A 21514-nucleotide genomic window follows, 5' to 3' on the forward strand; every position below is an offset into this window, starting at 1 on the left:
CTAATGTTTGAGACATGTCAAAAATCCCAATGTTCACTCGTCGCCCCCATAATTCCAGTTTGGCTTTGAATGCAGCCACGTTATCTGCTGATTTGAACACAGTTGTTGTTCTCCCCTGAAGTGACAGGTTGAGTTTGTTGAGCACGTTGAATGTGTCACACAAGTAAGCAAGTTTTGCGACCCATCTGTGTCACTGAAATGTGCTGCCAGGGGTGACTGTTTTTCTAAAAGAAATCTCTGGAGCAGCTCTCATAACTCAGAAACTCTGGCCAGTGATCTACCTCTAGAAAGCCATCTCACTTCTGTGTATAAGAGAAGACGTGTGTGCTCTGCGTCCTTCTCCTCACAGAGCTGCATGAACAGACATGAGTTAAGGGCATGTACTTTAATGTGGTTGATAATTTTAATCACATCCTGCAAAACGTTGTTAAGTTCAGGTGACATTTTCCAGCTAGCCAGCATTTCTCTATGGATGACACAGTGCATAGACTCACATTCAGAAGCGACCTCTTTGACCCGAGTAGTGAAACCAGAAGGCCGTGAAGTCATGGCAGCAGCTCCGTCCATGCATATATGGACACAAAATGACCAATTCAGTTTTCCTGATATGTAATCATTCAAAGACTTGAATAGTTCTGCAGCTGTGGTGTTGGCAACAAAAGTGCACATAACATATCCTCATGCACATCCTCCTGAAAAATAGATTACACAAAAACAAGCATTGTTGCCTTGTTGTCAACATCAGTAGACTTGTCAACCTGGATTGTGTACCACAGTGACTCATTAATCCTAACAATTGTGCCTCAATATCGTCTGCTATTTCACCAGTTCATCTAGTTACGGTGCTAGCCGAAAGAGGAATACGTGTCATCTTTTGAACTGCAGCCTCTCCTAAAAGTTCATGACAAATGTCCTTAGCAGCAGGCAGGATCAACTCTTCACCAATAGTAAAGGGCTTCTTAGCTTTAGCAATGTGGTTAGCCACTAAGAATGATGCTTTCAGGGCAGACACATTTGATGAACTTCAATAATTGCTTCTGTTATTTGTGTTCACACTTTTTTTCTTTTGAAAAACTCCATAGGCTTGTCTTTTAATGCAGGATGCTTGACCTCCATGTGGTGAAGCAGTTTTGAAGGTTTCACAGCTTCCTTGGATAGCCGGTCGCCACATATTATACAAAGCTGGCTTGGAGAATGTGAATCACCTGTGGCAATGAACCTGTAATTTAAGTAGGACTCTTGGTATTTGCTCTTAAATGCAGCTTTCTTTTTGTTGGCAGTCTTAGAGTCTTCTGCTGTCTCATCATTGGGTCTTTCCCCCTTTTCAAAGAAGCTCTCCAGTGATGTTTGTTTTTTACACATTTTGGGTAGGGTTAGCCTGTGGGCTTACCAAAACTGTGACTGAGACAAGTGTGCAGTGCCGGAAAGAGGCGCAGATGGAAGTGGTAAATAAAATAATGGGTGGGCCAAGTGCAGACTAAAATAAGTGTCGGATTCTGACTTAAAGCCTGCCACCAGATGCAGCTTATCACTTGCCACTCACTGATAGGGTTTTGATGTGAGTCTGCAAGCAGTTGATTTATTATGGTCTCTGTGCAGTCAAACCTCTCTGCTAATGATAATCTGTGTTTGCAGCCGCTCCCCAGCGCTAGCATCACTGCCTCAGCTCCACCTCAGATCATCAGGCGTTAGATTCTCATAAGGAGCTCGCAAGCTAGATCCCTCACATGTGCAGTTCACAGTAGGATTTGTGCTCCTATGAGAATCTAATTCTGCCGCTCATCTGACAGGAGGCGGAGCTCAGGCAGTAATGCGAGTGATGGGGAGCGGCTGTGAATACACATGAAGCTTTCTTCTATCAGCTCGCCCGCTGCTCACCTCCTGCTGTGCGGCCCGGTTCCTAACAGGCCACGGACCAGTACTGGTCCATGGTCCAGGGGTTGGGGACTCCTGACCTAAAATCTCCAATATTTTACCAACATAAACTCTTTTATTTATTTATTTATTTTTCCTCATTAAACTTTTTTAATGGGTCTCAAATTCTGTGACAGATTTTTGGTCAAGTTGTTTCCATGAAAAAGTACTGATTTTAAAAATAATAACTTAGAACTGCCACACACAAAACAAATGGTCCACAACACATTCTCCTTTCCTTCTGAAGGTTTTACGATGCATTGGTATCATTAACCAGTCTTTTGCTATTAAACTTAAATGGCCAATTGAGACAAACAGCTCTGAGACCGTTCTTCCACCACTGATTAAGACTGGGGTGGCAGGTATTGGGGATAATATTCATTTAGCCTTCTGAGCTTTCTGGGCAGACTTGGTGACCTTGCCAGCTCCGGCTGCCTTCTTGTCCACTGCTTTGATGACACCCACAGCAACCGTCTGTCTCATGTCACGAACAGCAAAGCGGCCCAGAGGAGGATAGTCAGAGAAGCTCTCAACACACAAGGGTTTGCCAGGAACCATATTAACGATGGCAGCATCACCAGATTTCAAGAATTTGGGGCCATCTTCCAGCTTTTTCCCAGAACAACGATCAATCTTCTCCTTCAGCTCAGCAAACGTGCAGGCAATGTGAGCTGTGTGACAATCCAGCACAGGTGCACAGCCAGCACTGCTTTGGCCTGGATGGTTCAAGATAATCACCTGAGCTGTGAAGCCAGCTGCTTCCATCCGTGGGTCATTTTTGCTGTCACCAGCCGCGTTGCCACGATGAACATCTTTGACAGACACGTTCTTGACATTGAAGCCCACACTGTCCCCAGGAAGGGCTTCACTCAAAGCTTCATGGTGCATTTCAACAGACTTCACTTCAGTTGTCACGTTGACTGGAGCAAAGGTGACCACCATGCCAGGTTTGAGAACACCAGTCTCCACTCGACCCACAGGGACAGTGCCAATACCACCAATTTTGTAGACGTCCTGGAGGGGCAAACGCAAGGGTCTGTCAGTTGGGCGAGTTGGTAGCAGGATGCAATCCAGAGCTTCAAGCAGTGTGGTTCCACTGGCATTGCCATCCTTACGGGTGACTCTCCATCCCTTGAACCACGGCACGTTAGCACTTGGCTCCAGCATGTTTTCACGGTTCCAGCCAGAAATTGGCACAAATGCTACTGTGTCGGGGTTGTAGCCAACTTTCTTAATGTAGGTGTTGACTTCCTTTACAATTTCCTCGTATCTCTTCTGGCTGTAGGGTGGCTCGGTGGAATCCATTTTGTTAACTCCAACAATTAGCTGTTTCACACCCAGAGTGTAGGCCAGAAGGGCATGCTCACGGGTCTGCCCATTCTCGGAAATACCTGCTTCAAATTCACCAACACCAGCAGCAACAATCAGGACAGCACAGTCAGCCTGGGATGTGCCTGTAATCATGTTTTTGATGAAGTCTCTGTGTCCTGGGGCATCAATGATGGTCACATAGTACTTGCTGCTCTCGAACTTCCATAGGGAGATATCAACGGTGATACCATGCTCGCGTTCAGCTTTCAGTTTGTCCAAGACCCAGGCATACTTGAAGGGGCCCTTCCCCATCTCGGCAGCCTCCTTCTCGAACTTTTCAATGGTTCTCTCGTCGATCCCACCACATTTGTAGATCAGATGGCCAGTAGGGGTGGACTTCCCCAAATCTACGTTTCCGATGACAACGATGTTGATTTGCGTCTTCTCCTTTCCCATTTTTGCTTAGGTTTAGCGGTGGTTTTCACGACACCTGTATCCTGGCGGCAAACCCTTTGCGAAAAAAGATAAACTCTTTTAAATTGCATAGTTATGTGGGTATAAACTAGGTGGCCCTCCCCTTGGAGCTCACAGTCCTGGATGTGAGACAGTCATAAACCAGTGATGGTAGATCAGTGCACCAAATGTAATACTAGGGGTACATGTTACATTTCATAGGGGTGGAAGGGGAGAGTGGCCGGTCACCTGAGGAGTGTGCTCTGGAAGTCCTCATGGAGGAGAGAGTTGCTTGAGCTAAATCTGCTGGAAAGAGCGGCAGCAAACAGCAGGGTGGAGGGTAGGGATGAGGGAATTTTACTAGCCTGTGCCAAGCCAGAAGAATATTAAAGCAGCATAACGAGGTCACAGAAGGGCAAAAAGTTGGCAAGGTGGGCACGCCCCCTGCAAGGAAGTAGTGGGAAATGAGGCTGGAGATATCAAGTAGTAGCCCACGGCAGAAGAAATTGACAAGGACTAACACGAATGTATGTTCTGGCAAAGTTGTCAAGGATAAAGAATTTTATTCCCATTCAGACAGAAAAACAGGGGAATGATGACAACGAACTTAGACTTGTCTGAAACATGTGATGCCAGAAGACGGTGGTGTGAAATATCTTAAAAAGGCTGAGAGCAAAAGCATGACCCAAATTATTACATACAGCCAAGCTGGTGTTGACAAAGGGCAAACTGACACTCCTAAACCCACAAAAACTCAAAAATACAATAACCAAGAGCTCTTTTTTAAAAATCTCCTTCAGCAAAAATCCAGTCAATCAAGAGGGTAATCAAACTTTAAAACTCAGTGATAAGGAAGTTAATGGTAAAAAACAAAAACAAAAACTGGAGGTGAGATTTTAATCCCTTTAAGTATAAAACAAAAACAATTGTGGGATTATGGTTATGGAATAAAATGTAAGTGACATCACAATATTAAAAAAATAATAATAGAAACGGCCCCAAATTGGAACATGTAGTTAACAAAACATTGGTTCAAGCCTCTTAATAGTTCTCATAGTCTTGTTAAGTTTAGAAGGGTATTTTAGGGGTGACTATGTCTTGTGAGTAGATAATCTGATGATTATTAATTCCTTCAGTTTCACTTCAGTTATTTTGTTGTAAATAAACTAAAAGTAAAAATAAAAGTGAAATTAGAGTAAAATTTGAAAAGAAGAAGTGTATATAGTATAATTGCATTACATATATATTATATATATATAACTTTAATGCCCAAAGAAAAGGGATGGAATAACATTCACCAAATAACAACAGTTACTGTATCTGGGTGGTAGAATTGTGGATAATATAAAAAAAATTTTGCTTCCTCTTGTAAATTTCTTTGATTTTTAAAATATATTGAGGCCACCATTACCCTGACACCAAAACCAGAGAAAGATGTCACAAAAAAAGAAAACTACAGGCCAAAATCACTGATGAACATAGATGCAAAAATCCTCAACAAAATACTAGCAAACAGAATCCAACACACATTAAAAGGATCATATACCATGAACAAGTGGGGTTTATCCCAGGAATGCAAGGATTCTTCAATATATGCAATCAATCAATGTGATACACCATATTAACAAATTGAAGGATAAAAAACATAGTATAATATCAATAGATGCAGAAAAAGCTTTCAACAAAATTCAACACCGATTTATGACAAAAACTCTCCAAAAAGTAGGCATAGAGAGGACCTACCTCGACATAAAAAAGGCCATTATATGACAAACCCAAAGCCAACATCGTTCCCAATGGTGAAAAATTCCACTAAGATCAGGAACAAGACAAGGTTGCCCACTCTCACCACTACTATCAACATAGTTTTGGAAGTTTTAGCCACAGCAATCAGAGAAGAAAAAGAAATTAAAGGAATCCAAATTAGAAAAGAAGAAGTAAAACTGTCACTCTTTGCAGATGACATGATACTATACATAGAGAATCCTAAAGATGCTACCAGAAAACTACTAGAGCTAATCAATGAATTTGGTAAGGTAGCAGGATAAAAAATTAATGCACAGAAATCTCTGGCATTCCTATAGAGTAATGATGAAAAATCTGAAAGAGAAATTAAGGAAACACTCCCATTTACCACTGAAACAAAAAGAATAAAATACCAGGGAATAAATCTACCTAAGGAAACAAAAGACCTGTATGCAGAAAACTATAAAACACTGATGAAAGAAATTAAAGATGATACAAAGAGATGGAGAGATGTACCATGTTCTTGGATTGGAAGAATCAACATTGTGAAAACGACTATACTACCTAAAGCAATCTACAGATTCAATGCAATCCCTATCAAACTACCAATGGCATTTTTCACTGAACTAGAACAAAAAAATTCACAATTTGTATGGAAACACAAAAGACCCCGAATAACAAAAGCAATCTTGAGAAAGAAAAACGGAGCTGGCGGAATCAGGCTCCCTGACTTCAGAATATACTACAAAGCTACAGTAATCAAGGCAGTATGGTACTGGCACAAAAACAGAAATATAGATCAATGGAACAGGATAGAAAGTCCAGAGATAAACCCACACACATATGGTCACCTTATCTTTGAGAAAGGAGGCAAGAATATACAGTGGAGAAAAGACAGCCTCTTCAATAAGTGGTGCTGGGAAAACTGGACAGCTACATGTAAAAGTATGAGATTAGAACACTCCCTAACACCATACGCAAAAAATAAACTCAAAATGGATTAGAGACCTAAAAGTAAGGCCAGACACTATCAAACTCTTAGAGGAAAACATAGGCAGAACACTCTTTGACATAAATCACAGCAAGATCCTTTTTGACTCACCTCCTAGACAAATGGAAATAAAAACAAAAATAAACAAATGGGACCTAATGAAACTTCAAAGCTTTTGCACAGCAAAGGAAACCATAAACAAGATGAAAAGACAACCCTCAGAATGGGAGAAAATATTTGCAAATGAAGCAACTGACAAAGGATTAATCTCCAAAACATACAAGCAGCTCATGCAGCTCAATATCAAAAAAACAAACAACCCAATCCAAAAATGGGCAGAAGACCTAAATAGACATTTCTCCAAAGAAGATATACAGATTGCCAACAAACACATGAAAGGATGCTCAACATCACTAATCATTAGTGAAATGCAAATCAAAACTACAATGAGGTATCACCTCACACCGGTCAGAATGGCCATCATCAAAAAATCTACAAACAATAAATGCTGGAGAGGGTGTGGAGAAAAGGGAACCATCTTGCACCGTTGGTGGGAATCTAAATTGATACAGCCACTATGGAGAACAGTATGGAGGTTCCTTAAAAAACTACAAATAGAACTACCATATGACCCAGCAATCCCACTACTGGGCATATACCCTGAGAAAACCGTAATTCAAAGAGTCATGTACCACAATGTTCATTGCAGCACTATTTATGATAGCCAGGACATGGAAATACCCTAAGTGTCCATCGACAGACGAATGGATAAAGAAGATGTGGCACATATATGCAATGGAATATTACTCAGCCATGAAAAGAAACGCAATTGAGTTTTTTGTAGTGAGGTGGATGGACCTAGAGTCTGTCATACAGAGTAAGGTAAGTCAGAAAGAGAAAACCAAATACCGTATGCTAACAAATATATATGGAATGTAAAAGAAAAAACAAAATGGTTCTGACGAACCTAGAGGCAGGACAGAAATAAAGATGCAGACAGGGAGAATGGAGCTCAGGACACGGGGAGGGGGAAGTGTAAGCTGGGACGAAGTGAGAGAGTGGCATGGACATATATACACTACTAAATGTAAAATAGATAGCTAGTGAGAAGCAGCTGCATAGCAGAGGGAGATCTGCTCAGTGCTCTGTGACCACCTAGAGGTGTGGGATAGGGAGGGTGGGAGGGAGGGTCAAGAGCATGGGGTTACGGGGATATATGTGTATGTATAGCTGACTCACTTTGTTATACAGCAGAAACTAAAACAACATTTATAGCAATTATACTCCAATAAAGACGTTTAAAAAAAGTAATATGTTTATTCTATAAATATTTATTGAGTGTTTATTGTTATTTAAGCACTGGGGATACACTGTGAACTATAAAAATAAGATCCTTGCATCATGGAGCTTGCCTTCTAGTTAGGAAGACAGACTATATGTAAGAAAACAAATAAGGGTAGTTTATGATGAGTGATATGAAGGAAATGAGAAGGGGAGGAGCAGGGTGCACATTCGTTAGGATCAGGAGGGAATGAACATTGAGCTGAGCTGAGACCTGAAGCAGCAGAGGAGCCAGCCTGTGCAGTGCTGGGGGAAGAGCATTCTGGACAGAGGCAACCTGGCTTCGGGGTAGGAAAAGACTCAGCACATTTGAAGAATAGAAGAGAGGCTAGTGTGTCTGAAATATAAGGGAGAGAGCTTGGTGGGATGATTTTTAAGAGATTAAAGGGAATCTGAACATATAGAACCTGGGAGGTCCTGAAAGCCAGTTTGGATTTTATTCCACTTTCATTAGCAAGACACACACACACACACACACACACACACACACACACGCTTTTTCAGATATGACTGCATCTGCTTGGAGCCATTTTTGAGGAGCCTGAGCTCAAACAGTTCTGAAAAGGAAGCCAACAAAGCCTCATCCCTGGACACTTCACTTATGCAAGATAATAAATTCCTTATTTTGCTCAAATATTTTCTGTCATCATTTTCAGCTATTAAATGGTATCTAGCCCCAGGTACCTTGTCATATGTTTGGGCCCATTATCAGGAACTCTCCATGAAATGCTACTTAGCTTCAGTGACTTTAAGCAAGTTGAAGCCTGTATGCTATGTTAAAAAATAGAGGAAATAGATTTTCAAATCTCAGTCCACATTTACCTTTTTATTAAGTGTAGCAGAATTTATGGAAAGTAAAAATATCTCTCTATGAGGAAGTTTGAACTGTGTGGTAGGAGATCTGTAGACATTTGACTCATATCTTTAAGATATTTTTGGTGGTAGTTGAATTTCTCATTAAAAATAGATGATGCAGTAGTTATTGTGTAAATTATTAGTTCAACATAAACCCAACTGGAATTGCTCATTTTAACAAATCACCCAATATTTCAAGCTCCTTACTATATATCTGGCTTGTAAAGACCGATTGTAGCATCTACTAACAGCCTAGCGGAGAGCCTTGCACCTTGTAGGTGTACAAAAAAATTGTTGATTAGGCTTTGTGATTGGATAGAATTATTTACAAAATATCACATTCTACTCGTGTAATTTTTTTTTTTTTGCGGTACGCAGGCCTCTCACGTTGCGGAGCACAGGCTCCGGACACACAGGCTCAGCGGCCTTGGCTCACAGGCCCAGCTGCTCCGGGGCACGTGGGATCCTCCCAGAGGGAGGCACGAACCCGCGTCCCCCGCATCGGCGGGCTAACTCTCAACCACTGCGCCACCAGGGAAGCCCTCTACTGGTGTAATTTTACTCACTGGTCACAAACATAAAACCCTGCATAAACTATATGTATTAGTTTTATTGAAGGAAATGAAAATCAAAAGAAACACTCCCCCTTGTGGTTAATTATTCCAATTGCAAATCCTTCACCTTACAAGTGGAAAGAAATTAGATACAAAAGAGCTTTTTGCAAATATGTTCTTTACCGACCATATTCTGAAACCAATATAGAATCTCCCAGTTTCATATGGTAGAGGAAAACCAGATCTCAAAGTTTCATTACTGTAAAATCTAAGACATACACAACAAATTGGTTAAAAAACAGAGAAAAATGCCCCCAATAAGGGTTGATAACCAATGAAAAGCAAAGCTCCCTTAAGGAGTGCGGTATGGGCTCTAGGACAGCTCCTAGAACTCACTTTCTGGAGTCATTAAGAGAGGGCGCTGAGGGAAACAAAAACCTGAAAAACATTACCAAAGGGGTTTGGTGAAGCAGAAACCTATAGAATTGGAAGACCCACGCCCTCAGAAATAAAAAAGAGATCTGAGGCAGTTGCAGGTGCAGGGAGAGGCTGAGCCGAGTCCTTGGTAGACAGGCCAGGAAAAGTCCTCCTCGTCTTAAAGGCGCTCAAGAAGGGAGCCAATTCACTTTTCACACACCTGTCAGCAGTATGAGAGTAGAAATGACTGACGCCTGAATACCCGGCAAGAGCACAAGCGGGGCTGCATTTCCTTAAAAGTAACAAAAGTTCCAGAGGCCCAAATCCAGCTAGAGGTTGAGGATGATCTGAAGCCCCAGTTTACCCCTAGATGTAAAGAGGACACCCCTGGCATTATGAAGTAAACCCGGCTGAAGACCTTTAATAAAGCCCCAGAAGAGAGAACAGAGCCTGTTCTGGCCAATGAAGGTTGCAGGCAGGCCTAGCTGAGAAAAATCTCTTCCAGCCCTAACTGACACCCCACCCCATGCCCTCAGGCTACACATAATTTTTCCTTCTCTGTACCTCAGGGGTCAACAAACTTTTTCTGTAAAGAGCCAGATAGTAAATATTTAGACATCCCAACCATATGATCTCCATTACAGCTGCTCAACTCTGTTGTCGTGCAGCCGGTGATAATATGTAAGTGAATGAGTAGGGCTTGTTTCAATAAAATGATTTGTAAAAACTGGAGATGGGCCACTTTGTCCCTCAGGCCATATTTGCTGATCCTTGCAGTGTCACTTATAAAGTAAGGAAAAAAGAATGGAGTGAAAGAGAATTCAGCCATATTAAACAGCTCTCTACAGGCACTAGATAGAAAGGGCTAAGGTCCTTGAGGGAAGGAAAGCACATGTGGTGAGCCTCACTTTAATTCCAGCTTTCTCTTTGAGGGTGTTCTCCACACCCTGGCACAAGGAAATAGAGCTCAAGAAGAGAACAGGCAAATCAAAAATAAAACACTAACTAGAAGAAACCTGGTGTGACTATATTCACATAGAACAAAATACAGGGCACGAAGTGTAAGAACTGAAGGATAATACATCATAATAAAAAGGTCAATTCAAGAAGAAGGTACAACAGCCCTAAATTAGTGTATATCATATAACATGGCTTCAAAATACATAAAACAAATATTGACAGAATTAAAGCAAAGGTAGATAAATCCACAATCATAGTTGAGGATATTAACCTACGTCGATGAACACAAGTCTATCAACTAAGACAAACGAGCAGACAAAAATCAGTAAGCATAGAGATGAGTTGGATACAAGTTAATCAATTTGATCTCATTAACATATAGAACACTATATCCAACCTAATTCTAGGTTGATAGTTATTTTTCTTTAGGTACTTTAAAGACATTTCTCTACAGCGTCTTGTTTTTATTTTTGCTTGTTACTTTACCTTTCTTCCTCTTTACCTAATGTTTTTTTGTTTGTTTTTTTGCCTCTGTCTGCTTTTTAGTTTTCTCTGCTTTAGTGTCCTGAGAACTGTTGTTTCATATGTTTTGTCCTGTTTTTTAGCTGTTTCAATTGGAAGGATAAATCTTGCCCATGTTAATCTTAACCAGAAGAAGAGGGTTTTTCCATACCATTTTGGTATAAAAGCCAGAGAGGTAACAATACATTCCAGTTTGTTTCTTGGGGCATGACAGTCTGGCTGCCTGGAGTTCTGTGCATACAGAGGGTGTGGTGGCTGGGAATTCAGGGGTCAACTTTCTAAGTATATATTTTAATTTAAAACTCTAGTTTTTCTCTCTGTTCTCATTCCCACACACCATTTTCTCCAGCTCCAGGTTTCTGACGCCCAATCTAAACCTCCTCAGCTGTAACCTTCTCACTTTTCTTTACATTTGCATGCACTCAGCCTGCCATACTGACAAGACCTTGCCTTTATATTTTTAATGCTGGTCAATTCTTTTAGCACTCTATATATTTATTTTTACTCAGGGAATCAAATTATTTAACAGAGTTCTAAAAATAGCAAAGCAATCTAATGCTCAGTTAACATTATCTAAGTCCGGACTTCGTCACGTTTCACTTAGCTTCAGGAGTCCATTTAATCATTTTACATATCTTATGCACTTTTATACACATTTTATGCACATTTGAATTACATGCATTTGAAGTCATCCAACTAAATGACAGGAATAAAGTTTCACTCTGTAAAATATTTGAAATAACAATAATGTAAATGAAAATAAATTAATGAAAATCCATTAATTCAATTATCAAAATGAATGAATTAAAATCAGTCCAAGATTGCTACTCTTAGAATTGGCTCTGAGTGCATGCGATTTTTGCTTTTGCCACATGATGGCATCACTTTAGCTAATAATTACAAATATCATTCTCCAAAAGAGTTTTGTCTTAAATTATGCATCTTCTGAATGCTACTATCTTTGTAAATTATCCTTTTGTATATATAAACTGTGATCGCCCAGTTTGTAGGCCTGACCAATCCAACAGTTTGACTTTGAACTATGGAATAGTCAGGGATAATCTATCAAGGTTCTCCACAGATCCTTCACTGTGGGGACCTGAAGCTGTTGATTCCTAAAAGTTTTTGCTGTCGAGTTTAGAGATGTCCTTATGAAAAGCCCAGTGAGTTATACAGATTACAATGCCCTGCTCTTACCGATATATAATTAAGTCAGATAAGAGTGCTTACTGTGTGAATCCAAATGCTGAGAGATTAAAATGTGTCCCGGTCAATAATCAAAGATAAAATATCAGGGAAGATGGAGATAGTCCCCTGATTCATAAGGTAAGCTTATCAGGGATAACCAATGAACACAATTTAATTATATACAGGAAACACTTCAGTGTGCTTTCTCTGTGCTTATGGGGCCTTAAACATCAAGGACCCTTTCTGGCTATGGCTCCACCTTTTGTATTGTTTCTGTCCCTTAATGAGAATACCTAGCATTTTTTGAGAGCCTTCTACATGCCATGCTCAGTGCTTCACATTTTCTTATGCCATTTAATTCTTACTGCAACCCTGTGAGGTAAGCATCATAATTCTTATATCAATAGATGAAGGAAGCTCAGACATTTATCTGGGGTCATTCATCTAGTAAATAACAGAAGCAGGGTTTGAATCCGGCTCCTTTGTGCTCCCAAACCCACACATTCAAACCTTCACTCAGGATGCTTAACGTTTCCCTTGAATATGTGACCCTACACCTTCTACCATTTCCCTATCTTAACTGGCATCCACCAGTTATTATGCTTGACAGTTTTCTGCTAAAAATAACTTATATATTCCATAATTATTCACAACTGTTTAAAAATAATGGTGAAAGGGCATCATATGTCTATTATGCTCCAGTGCCCTGATTAATGTGCACTTTGAATGGTCCTGTGGAGGTTCCGAGAGTTTACTTGATAGAGTAATTCCAGAGGGACATATAGACCTGCAATGAGTGGGTTCAAATCTGCAGTTAGTTCATTCAGCAGGGCTGGACATCACATTACACAGAGGAGCTTTAGAATCTCAGAGTTAGAAGGGATGACGAAGATCACTGAGTCCAAATAAATGACCTTGAATGCACTCTGCCGGGCGCCTACCAAGCAGTTGGCCACCCACTCCTTGAATACCCTGAATACCAGAGAACTCTGTAGCCCAAGAGTTCCTTTCAGTCTTGGACCGGTGTGACTGTTCTTCTTTATGTTCTGACATATAGCAGGGATAGCCAGCTGCTAAGGAGATGGAGGTGGCCATGGCAGCTAAAGTTGGCAGAGGATTTCCCACTTGATCGAAACTGGTTCAGGTGCTGGGTCAAAACCTATCTCTGGAGGAGGGCCATCAAGAGAAGTTTTGGCAGGGCAGATGCTGGACGGAAGTTTAAAGCTTGTGAAAAGTATTTTTATTTTAATGTACCTATCTGGTTCAACCTTTTGAGGTGAAATATAAATGTACATAAACCAGGTCTGATGAAGGTTCTTAGAACAGCTGAATCAGATGACAGATCAAAATCTACTTAAGAAAAAAACAGTCATAATGTAAATCTGCAAAGACCATCATTACGCTACATATTAAAATCTCCTCCTGGACTTCGTGTATAAACAAAACTATATGATTAATCTGAAGTCATCAAAAGTGCCTGGAAAAAACACATTTATGACAGGTACGCCTTAATAATTGTGCTGATTTTCCTTTCCAACTAAACACCTAAAATAATAATAGCTAAAATAATCATTTCCACAAGAGGGCGCCAGTAGCTATCTTAATCTCAACAAACGGGAGCTCAGTTTTGGAATACAAAACGGGCTGTCACATTTTATATTTACGTAGTCACACCATATATTTCAACGTAATTCACATATTTTACTTGGGAAATTACCTCCACTGTTGCTGTCTCTCAAAAAAATAACATTTTACTTTTCAGAAAGGTGCAGTTCCTAGTTGATATTAAAAAAATGTTCTCTCACCTTTAATTCCAGTATTGTTTAATTCTTTAAGATAAATACAAAATGCATTTTACAACTGAATTCATGTTATTAATATTTTTACAATTTCCTTAAAATATGAAATTTGGGCAAGATTGCTTTGCTTTAAATGACAAAACAAAAATGCCTCAATTTCCCCCATTTTATGGACAAATCTAAGAGAAGGTCTGGGCAATGTCTAGGGATGTTGCTAAATTCATAGGTGGCTCAAAATTTGGCAGGTTCTCCAAAGCGCCCTATGTTGCTCTTTGGAAATGATTAATGAATCTCTGGTAGTTACTCCTAGCATAAGCTTCCTAGTTCACACACACACACACACACACACACACACTCACACCGATGCTTAAGACATTTCATATACTTAGTTTTCCCCCACCCTCCATCTTTCACATTGAGTCCTCCACTTGCTGCATACAAAGAATAACAGGAAAATTGACAGGAAAATCTGTTTACTCCCTGGGACAACAGTGTCAAATTGGTCCCTTCTAGGAAATGCAAGGAGAATCTTCATAATTTAGTATGTTTTTCCATAGTGTTGGTCTCTGTCCACAAAGGAGGAAGTTCTTAGCAATAAAAATAGTATTTATTGAGCACCTAATTGTGTCAGACATTATAGAATAATAATCATACAAGGCACAATTTATTTTATCCTCTTAACAACCCAATGACTTAGGTATTATTAACACTCCCATTTTACAGCTGGGAAAACTGAGAAACTGAGTCTCAGAGAATTTAAGTACTTGGTCACGTTCCCTTGCTCTGGTAGAGCCAGGATTTGGATCCAGTTCTATCCTATTCCAAGGTCCTAAACTTTAAACTATTATTCTTCATACCCCTCTGAAATGTTTGAACAAGGGTAGATCTGGAAAATCTATGACCTCCTTTGATGGATGTCATAGGATGTGGGAGAGATGGAGGAAAGTTATTTCCAAACTTCAGGTGGATCTGAGTGGCATCAGCCACCTCCAAACACTGTTACTCGGTCAGGAATGGGCACGTGACCTAGGTCACATTCCAGGATTTTTGTTTGAGCGCCTGGGAAAGTGAATTCTCCTCTGCTGGCGTCTGATGAGGTGAGCCTTGAGTGAGCCTCCGTAAGGACCCCAAGACTCCTCCATCTACCATTTCTCACCCAGAGAAAACACAGTGGAGCTGGGGACCTAAGGACACCACGTAAACCAGGAATCCATACGAGCCGAAGTTAGGTGACACAATACACTTCCTCACTGGCAGAGCCATCTTGGGTTGAGCTTTCTGCCTCTCATACCTCGATGTGCTTGAGCTGATTCATCCAGCTCAAATACAGCAGTGCAGCAGACACTGAGCAGACTTTCCCAAGCTTGGCACCAAGAACAGAAAACACCACATGTGAAATCATGAAGTGCCTGCATTCTGAAGACAGCGGCCAACAATGGACCAGACAGTTCCCGCAGGGCGCACGAAGAGTCCGCAGAACTGACCCACCCACATGCGACTGTCCCCGGCTCTCCAGTCTGGAGGGCAGAGGACTGGGGAGAGGAATGGGTGAGAGCCAATGGATTGCTTGTCCTCAGGGAAACTGTAGGGTTTAAATGAAAGATGATTCTTCCCCTTCCCCAGGGAGAAGGGGAGGGTACTCCTGTCACCAAGACAAGTGAGAGTGAGACTGCAAGAGAACAGCTCAGGCTGGGGCCTGCATGACTCACACTCTCAGCAGAATGGATGGATGCCCTGGTGAGATGTCTGCCTAGGCAGTGAACTGGCTGATTTGTCCCTGTGCCTATCTGGGTGGGGGACCGAAAGAGACAGCAGAAGGGAGAGAGGGGGCGGTCTCCTCTTCCACTGTTTGGTGGCAAAGATGAGCGAGTTGACTGTGGGTCAAGTGGGTACCACAGAAAGTAGCCAGGTTTTAGGCATCTTGCTCTGCCCACAGTGGTGGCCTCCTGGCAAGGGGAGTCCAGTAACGAGAAGCTGTGGGGTGTTGGCACCAGCAGATGGGAGGTGGGAGAAGTGGAGTGAGAGTTGGATCTCCTGGTCAGGGAACTGTGGAGTGGACAGGTCCTACAGGACCCTCTGAAGGACTCATCCACGGACCACACAAGAAAGATTACAAGGAAGGGATGGGATTTAAATCAAATTTGAGATTGATGCTTTAAAATAAATGAGTTTTAATGACTCGAAGTGACTGGAAATTTATGTGATCGATCCCAGATGGTATTAAGTGACAAGAAATGAAGAATGAATGAGGCAGAGTTCAAGGCAGTGACTGGAAGAAATAAACTGTTTATAAATTTCCACTCCACAGAGTTGAGACTGTTCAGAAACTCTAATGGGATATTGGAGAATTCCTCCCTCACCATACAGACATCTGAAAACGGACCAAGAGGCAATAGAAACTCTGGCATTAGGTCAGAAGTGGCCACGGCAAATGCGGCGCCAATATCTCCGTCCACGGTTGCACTGCACTGAGGGTCTTCCTATAAATCCTATTTCAGAAGACTTTGCTAGAACAGATTTGGGGTGGGGAAGGCTAGGCCAAGGGGAAGGTCAAGGTGTATATCCAGTGGCTACCCAGGTTGCATTAAACTGGATAAGGCCAAAATCTATTGAGACTCATTTTGAGAAGCCATAAGAAATCAGCTGCTCTTTCCTATGTGAAAGTTGTCTCTTATTTTCTATATGTGGGGATGTGTTGTTGTTGCTTTTGTATAATTTTAAAAGATTACTCTCATCCTTAAAAATTCTGCATGGGCAATGGGAACCTCTAGAATAATTTTAAAGGCTAGTGGGATATGGGAGAATGAGAGCACGGACCAAGGTTTTGCACTCAGATATCCAGAGGAACCACCAAGCAGGGGACGTGGCAGTGAAAGGGGCTGGGAGGGGCACAGTGCGCATGCCTCATCCTATGACGCAGCGGCTGCTGAACTGCAATGTGGTGTTGCCATGTGAGCGTGCATACTCAGTTTGGCCAAGTCTAACACTTTTTTAAGAGAAATGAAAAATTCAGGTTATTATATAAATCTCATCATTTTTAAGTATTGGCAATTATTCAAAAAATTTTAAACAGTGCTGTATGGGCCAAAAGAAACCTATCTATGAGCTGATATGGCTGGTGGGCTGCTAGCAACCTAGGCCATAGGTAACGTGAGAAGGTGGTCGGAACTGAAAAAGGAATGAAGGCTCAGGGCCTATCAATCATTATTGCTCCTAAAATGAGTTCTGGACCAGAGGCATCTCTCAGACTGGAAATAGGAATTTTGTAGGAGGTCTGAGGGGTACAGGAAAGCAGGACAAATTCTGCTAATGCTAAGAATGAGGCACTAGTGCCCCTAGCACAATGTCATCTGCTGCAAATCAGCTACTGACTAATTTCAAGCACCACTCAGAACAGGTGAGGAGACTGAGATCCAGCTAAAGCTAGAACCTGCTTTGGTAACATATAAATGAATGCGCTGCAGATAAGACCAAGAAGATTTTTTTTAAATGGACCAAGGGATGTAAGAGAATTTCTCAAAGATAGAGGTATCAGAGACACCCTGGATGGTACAAATAAACTTATTCACAAAACAGAAATAGAGTCACAGATGTAGAAAACAAACTTATGGTTACCAGGGGGGAAAGGGGAGAGGGATAAACTGGGAGACCGGGATTGACATACACACACTAGTATATATAAAATAGATAACTAATAAGGACCTACTGTAAACCACAGGGAACTCTACTCAATACTCTGTAATGGCCTATTTGGGGAAAGAATCTAATAAAGAATGGATATATGTATATGTATAACTGATTCACTTTTCAGTACAGCAGAAACTAACACAACATTGTAAATCAACTATACTATAATAAAAATTTTTTAAAAAGACAAAAAACACATTACCCAGAAAAAGAGGGGGAGAGAGAGAGAGAGAGACACCTTGGAAGAGGAGAAATATACAAATGCAAAGTTCCTGCAAAAACATCTGAAGCACAGAGGAAGAATCTTTGAAAGCCCAAAGGCCAAATGTCTTCCTCCCCCAGGAGAGCGTCACAGAAGCTGAATGTGGTGTAGGCGGATAGGGGATATGTACAGCAATGAAATCAGAGCGGGTTATGAACTGTTCTGAGAAAATGCTATGCCCAGACGCTGGCCGTGAGGTGAGCATCTTGGTTAGACATCTAACCCAGACAAGGCTGGAGTCATAAATTTCTAAGACAAAAGCTCATCTAGCATTTGAATTACTGTAATAGCCTCCTAACTTGTCTCCCTGCTTATGAACTTGGCCCTCTACAGTCTGTTCTCAACATAGCAAGCCAAAGTGATTTTTTAAGACTTAAATCTGATATCACTCTTCGAAAAAATCTTCCATTGCTTCCCAGTCACTTGGAATAAACGCCAGAACACTTAAAATGGACAACAAGGCCTTGATCTGGCCTCAGCTCTCTCTTATCTAATGTCATTTCCTCCAGCCCCACACACCTTGCCCGTTCTGCTCCAGCCATGCTGACCCCCAGTCATTCCCTGAACACACCAACACACTCAGGACCTTTGCACATCCTGTTTCCTCTGCCCGAAGGGCTCTTCTCCCAGATAACTAAACTGTGCACCCCCTCACTTCCTGCTCAGCGTGCACTCTCAGAGCAGCCTTCACTGACCACCCAAGGCAAAACAGCAGCCCTCCCACCTAGTATTCTCTTTCCCCATAAATCTGCTTATTTTCCTTGTATCACTTATCACTACCTGGTATATTGTTTTTCATTTATTTGTTTATAATCATCTCTTCCCACTAGAATGCAAACTCCATTAGGATTTTGTCCATTGATGTAACCTCAGAGTCCAGAACACTGCCTGACACATAGTAGGTGCTTGATAAAAAGTTATTGAATGAAGAAGTGAATGAGTGAGTGAACAAAGTAGGGAAACTTCCAATAACATCTGAGAAGACTGACAGTCATAGACGAGGAAATGACTTAATTCTGAAAGAAATTTGGAACCTTTGGGCTGTTTCCAAATTTAAAAAAACATGATTACCCTTGTCTATTCCTCCACTGTGATGACTAATGTTAGTGACACGAAGTTGAAAGAATGGGTGGTTCCTTTCTGGAAAGAAGGAAGGCTGACTCCTTGAAAACTGTTGAGAGATCTGAAAGGAGCAGATAGAGTTCCAGGCTTGCATGAAGAAATTGGCTCTGAAAGGACCCATATGTGGGTTTACAACTCAGAGGACATTATGTCTAAAAACTGTTAGTGAGATTGCGCCAGAATCTGTAATCAGGACCTGTGACTTTTCTGGATTTCTTAACTTTAAAAAAAAAGTCCATGATTTAGATATATTGCTTCAGAATGCTGGCTGTCATCAAGACCTAGTAGTGACAGCAGTCTTTAGGGAGTGCTAGTGGGCTTTCCTTATTTGCTAAGCATTTTTTCCTCTGTAATACATATTTATAAAACATGATGGGGAGAGAGAGGCAAATATTTGAAATATTTTCTCCCAAAGCTTTTTTTGTCTACTCTCTCTCTCTCTTTAAGGCCATAGATATGTCTGTCTGTACATATGTGTAAGTATATTTATTTCCCCTCATGGAATTGTTTATCCTCATCCACACTTTGCTTCTAGAAGTCGGTGGGAAGGGGCTAGGCACAGGATGAGTAACTTAGTTCATTACCCAATATTAGGCATTTAACATCACATTAATCAAATGGCCTCCACTAGAAAAGACCAAGGGACAAAAATAACTCTCATGTTGCTATAATAAATGTCTATATTTGATATGGGAAAGGCCTTATCAATTTTAAGATTTATATTTGCTTAATGTTTTGAATTTTAACTTTATTTAGTTTCAAAAGTTTTTCAAGCTGCAGTGTAGGAAACAGCTTTGTTTTTAGAATAATTTCTTTTAATTCAAGTTTAATAAACTCAAGATGGGGAAATGACTCAAAAACAATAAAATGTGTTTTTCTAAGCAAGCATATTAGGTTATAACATGAAGAAAACATGTGAATAAAACCTCAAAGAGTATAATTTTTTATTAGAATATTTTATGGGCCCAGTATTCCTTGTAGCATATATAGAATTATGTGCCCAAATCTCATTACACGTAACAAAAACAATGTACCAAAGCACAACCACTCAACAGTCAAAATGGGCCTTGAGACACAAGAGTTGCTTCATTCTTTGCAATCGACAAAAACCTCATTAGGTTGTCCTGAAATGGATGGAACTTTTCATGGCCTCTTTACAGTAAGCGAATACTCTACTCTTTGACTCTATCGATGGAGTCCTCTCTATTTCAAAACTTCTGAATTTCTGTTGCTCCCAACCTACTTTACATTGTAGACACCTAAAATCCATTTCCTTTATTCACTGATCTACTCATTTAGAAAAATAACTAAATAAATAAACACCTAAGTTCAACCCATTCCCAAGGAGAAATAATGACATATAAGTCAAATTTTAGTCAAGGATTACAATTTAGAACATAAATAATTATATTCTGGGGCTTGGTATGATCTTTGTTGTACAGAGCCAAGTTTCAGAGGAATTCAAGAAGGAAGCTATCACCTCCAGGAAGAGCAGGAAAGTTTTCATGGAGGAGGTGACATGTAAGCTGGATATCCAAGACTATACAGCAAGATTAGAGGCAAAGAAAGGAGGGCAGTGTTGGTAGAAGAATACAAAAAAATGAAGTCCACATGGAAGAAATAACATGAGCTAAGTCACTGAAGCAGGAAAGGCCAGAGAGTGTTCTAGAAATGGGAACAGTGAAGATTCTTCTGAAACATGGTGATCAAGTAGCCAAGAAAACACAGATGTGTATGGAAGGACAACTTCAAATCAGATAGTGTAAATGTTTGAATGCAAAGCTGAATTAGGAATAATGTCATCTGCAAGAAACACAAAGTCTGGTTAAAACATAAAGACAATTTATTGCTTTCTTAACAATAAATCCAGAAGTAGGCAGCCTCAGGGTTGTGTCAGCAGTTCAACAGAGTTCTCACAGAACACAGTCTTTCTACCACTCTGCCATCTGCAGGGACTTTTTATCCTTATATCTGTCTCCTCATGGTGGCAAAATGGATGCATAATCTATATGCATTATAACTATATTCAATATAGGAAGCAGGAAGAAAGAACAGCAACAACCACATATGTTCTTTTTATCAGAAAAGCAAAGTCTTTCCAAGAATCTCTGGTAGTCATATCTCATTACCTAAAAATGAGTCAATGGCCACTTGCAAGGGAAACAGAGGCAGAGTAAAAAAAGTATCTGCTTTCCAGCTTTTGTAGTGGGGTGGCGAAGAAGAAAAGTGTTGGGAATGGCTGTTGTTTTAGCAAGCCAACCTGCCCAAGCAAGGATGGATTCCGTGGGTCTTACTGGCAATAGATAGTCATTAAAGATTTCAGAAGAAAAACAACACACAGGCTTTAATATGATTGATCTGGTGGTGGTACGAAGAATGGAGAGAAAGCTGA

General features: G+C 40.7%; 1 protein-coding gene across 1 annotated transcript in view; it reads right to left on the minus strand.

Moving 5' to 3' along the window:
* Nucleotides 1–1871: 1871 nt before the first annotated feature.
* The window catches only part of LOC307185127 (elongation factor 1-alpha 1-like), a 28811-nt gene continuing 9168 nt past the window's right edge, over nucleotides 1872–21514 (minus strand). The window contains exon 2 of the mRNA XM_079918930.1: nucleotides 1872–3735. Coding sequence (XP_079775056.1) covers nucleotides 2293–3681 — 1389 coding nt within the window. The 5' untranslated portion in view covers nucleotides 3682–3735 and the 3' untranslated portion in view covers nucleotides 1872–2292. The remainder of the gene's footprint in view (nucleotides 3736–21514) is intronic.

This window comes from Stenella coeruleoalba, assembly GCF_951394435.1.
Source record: "Stenella coeruleoalba genome assembly, chromosome: 3".
Taxonomy (NCBI): Eukaryota; Metazoa; Chordata; class Mammalia; order Artiodactyla; family Delphinidae; genus Stenella; species Stenella coeruleoalba.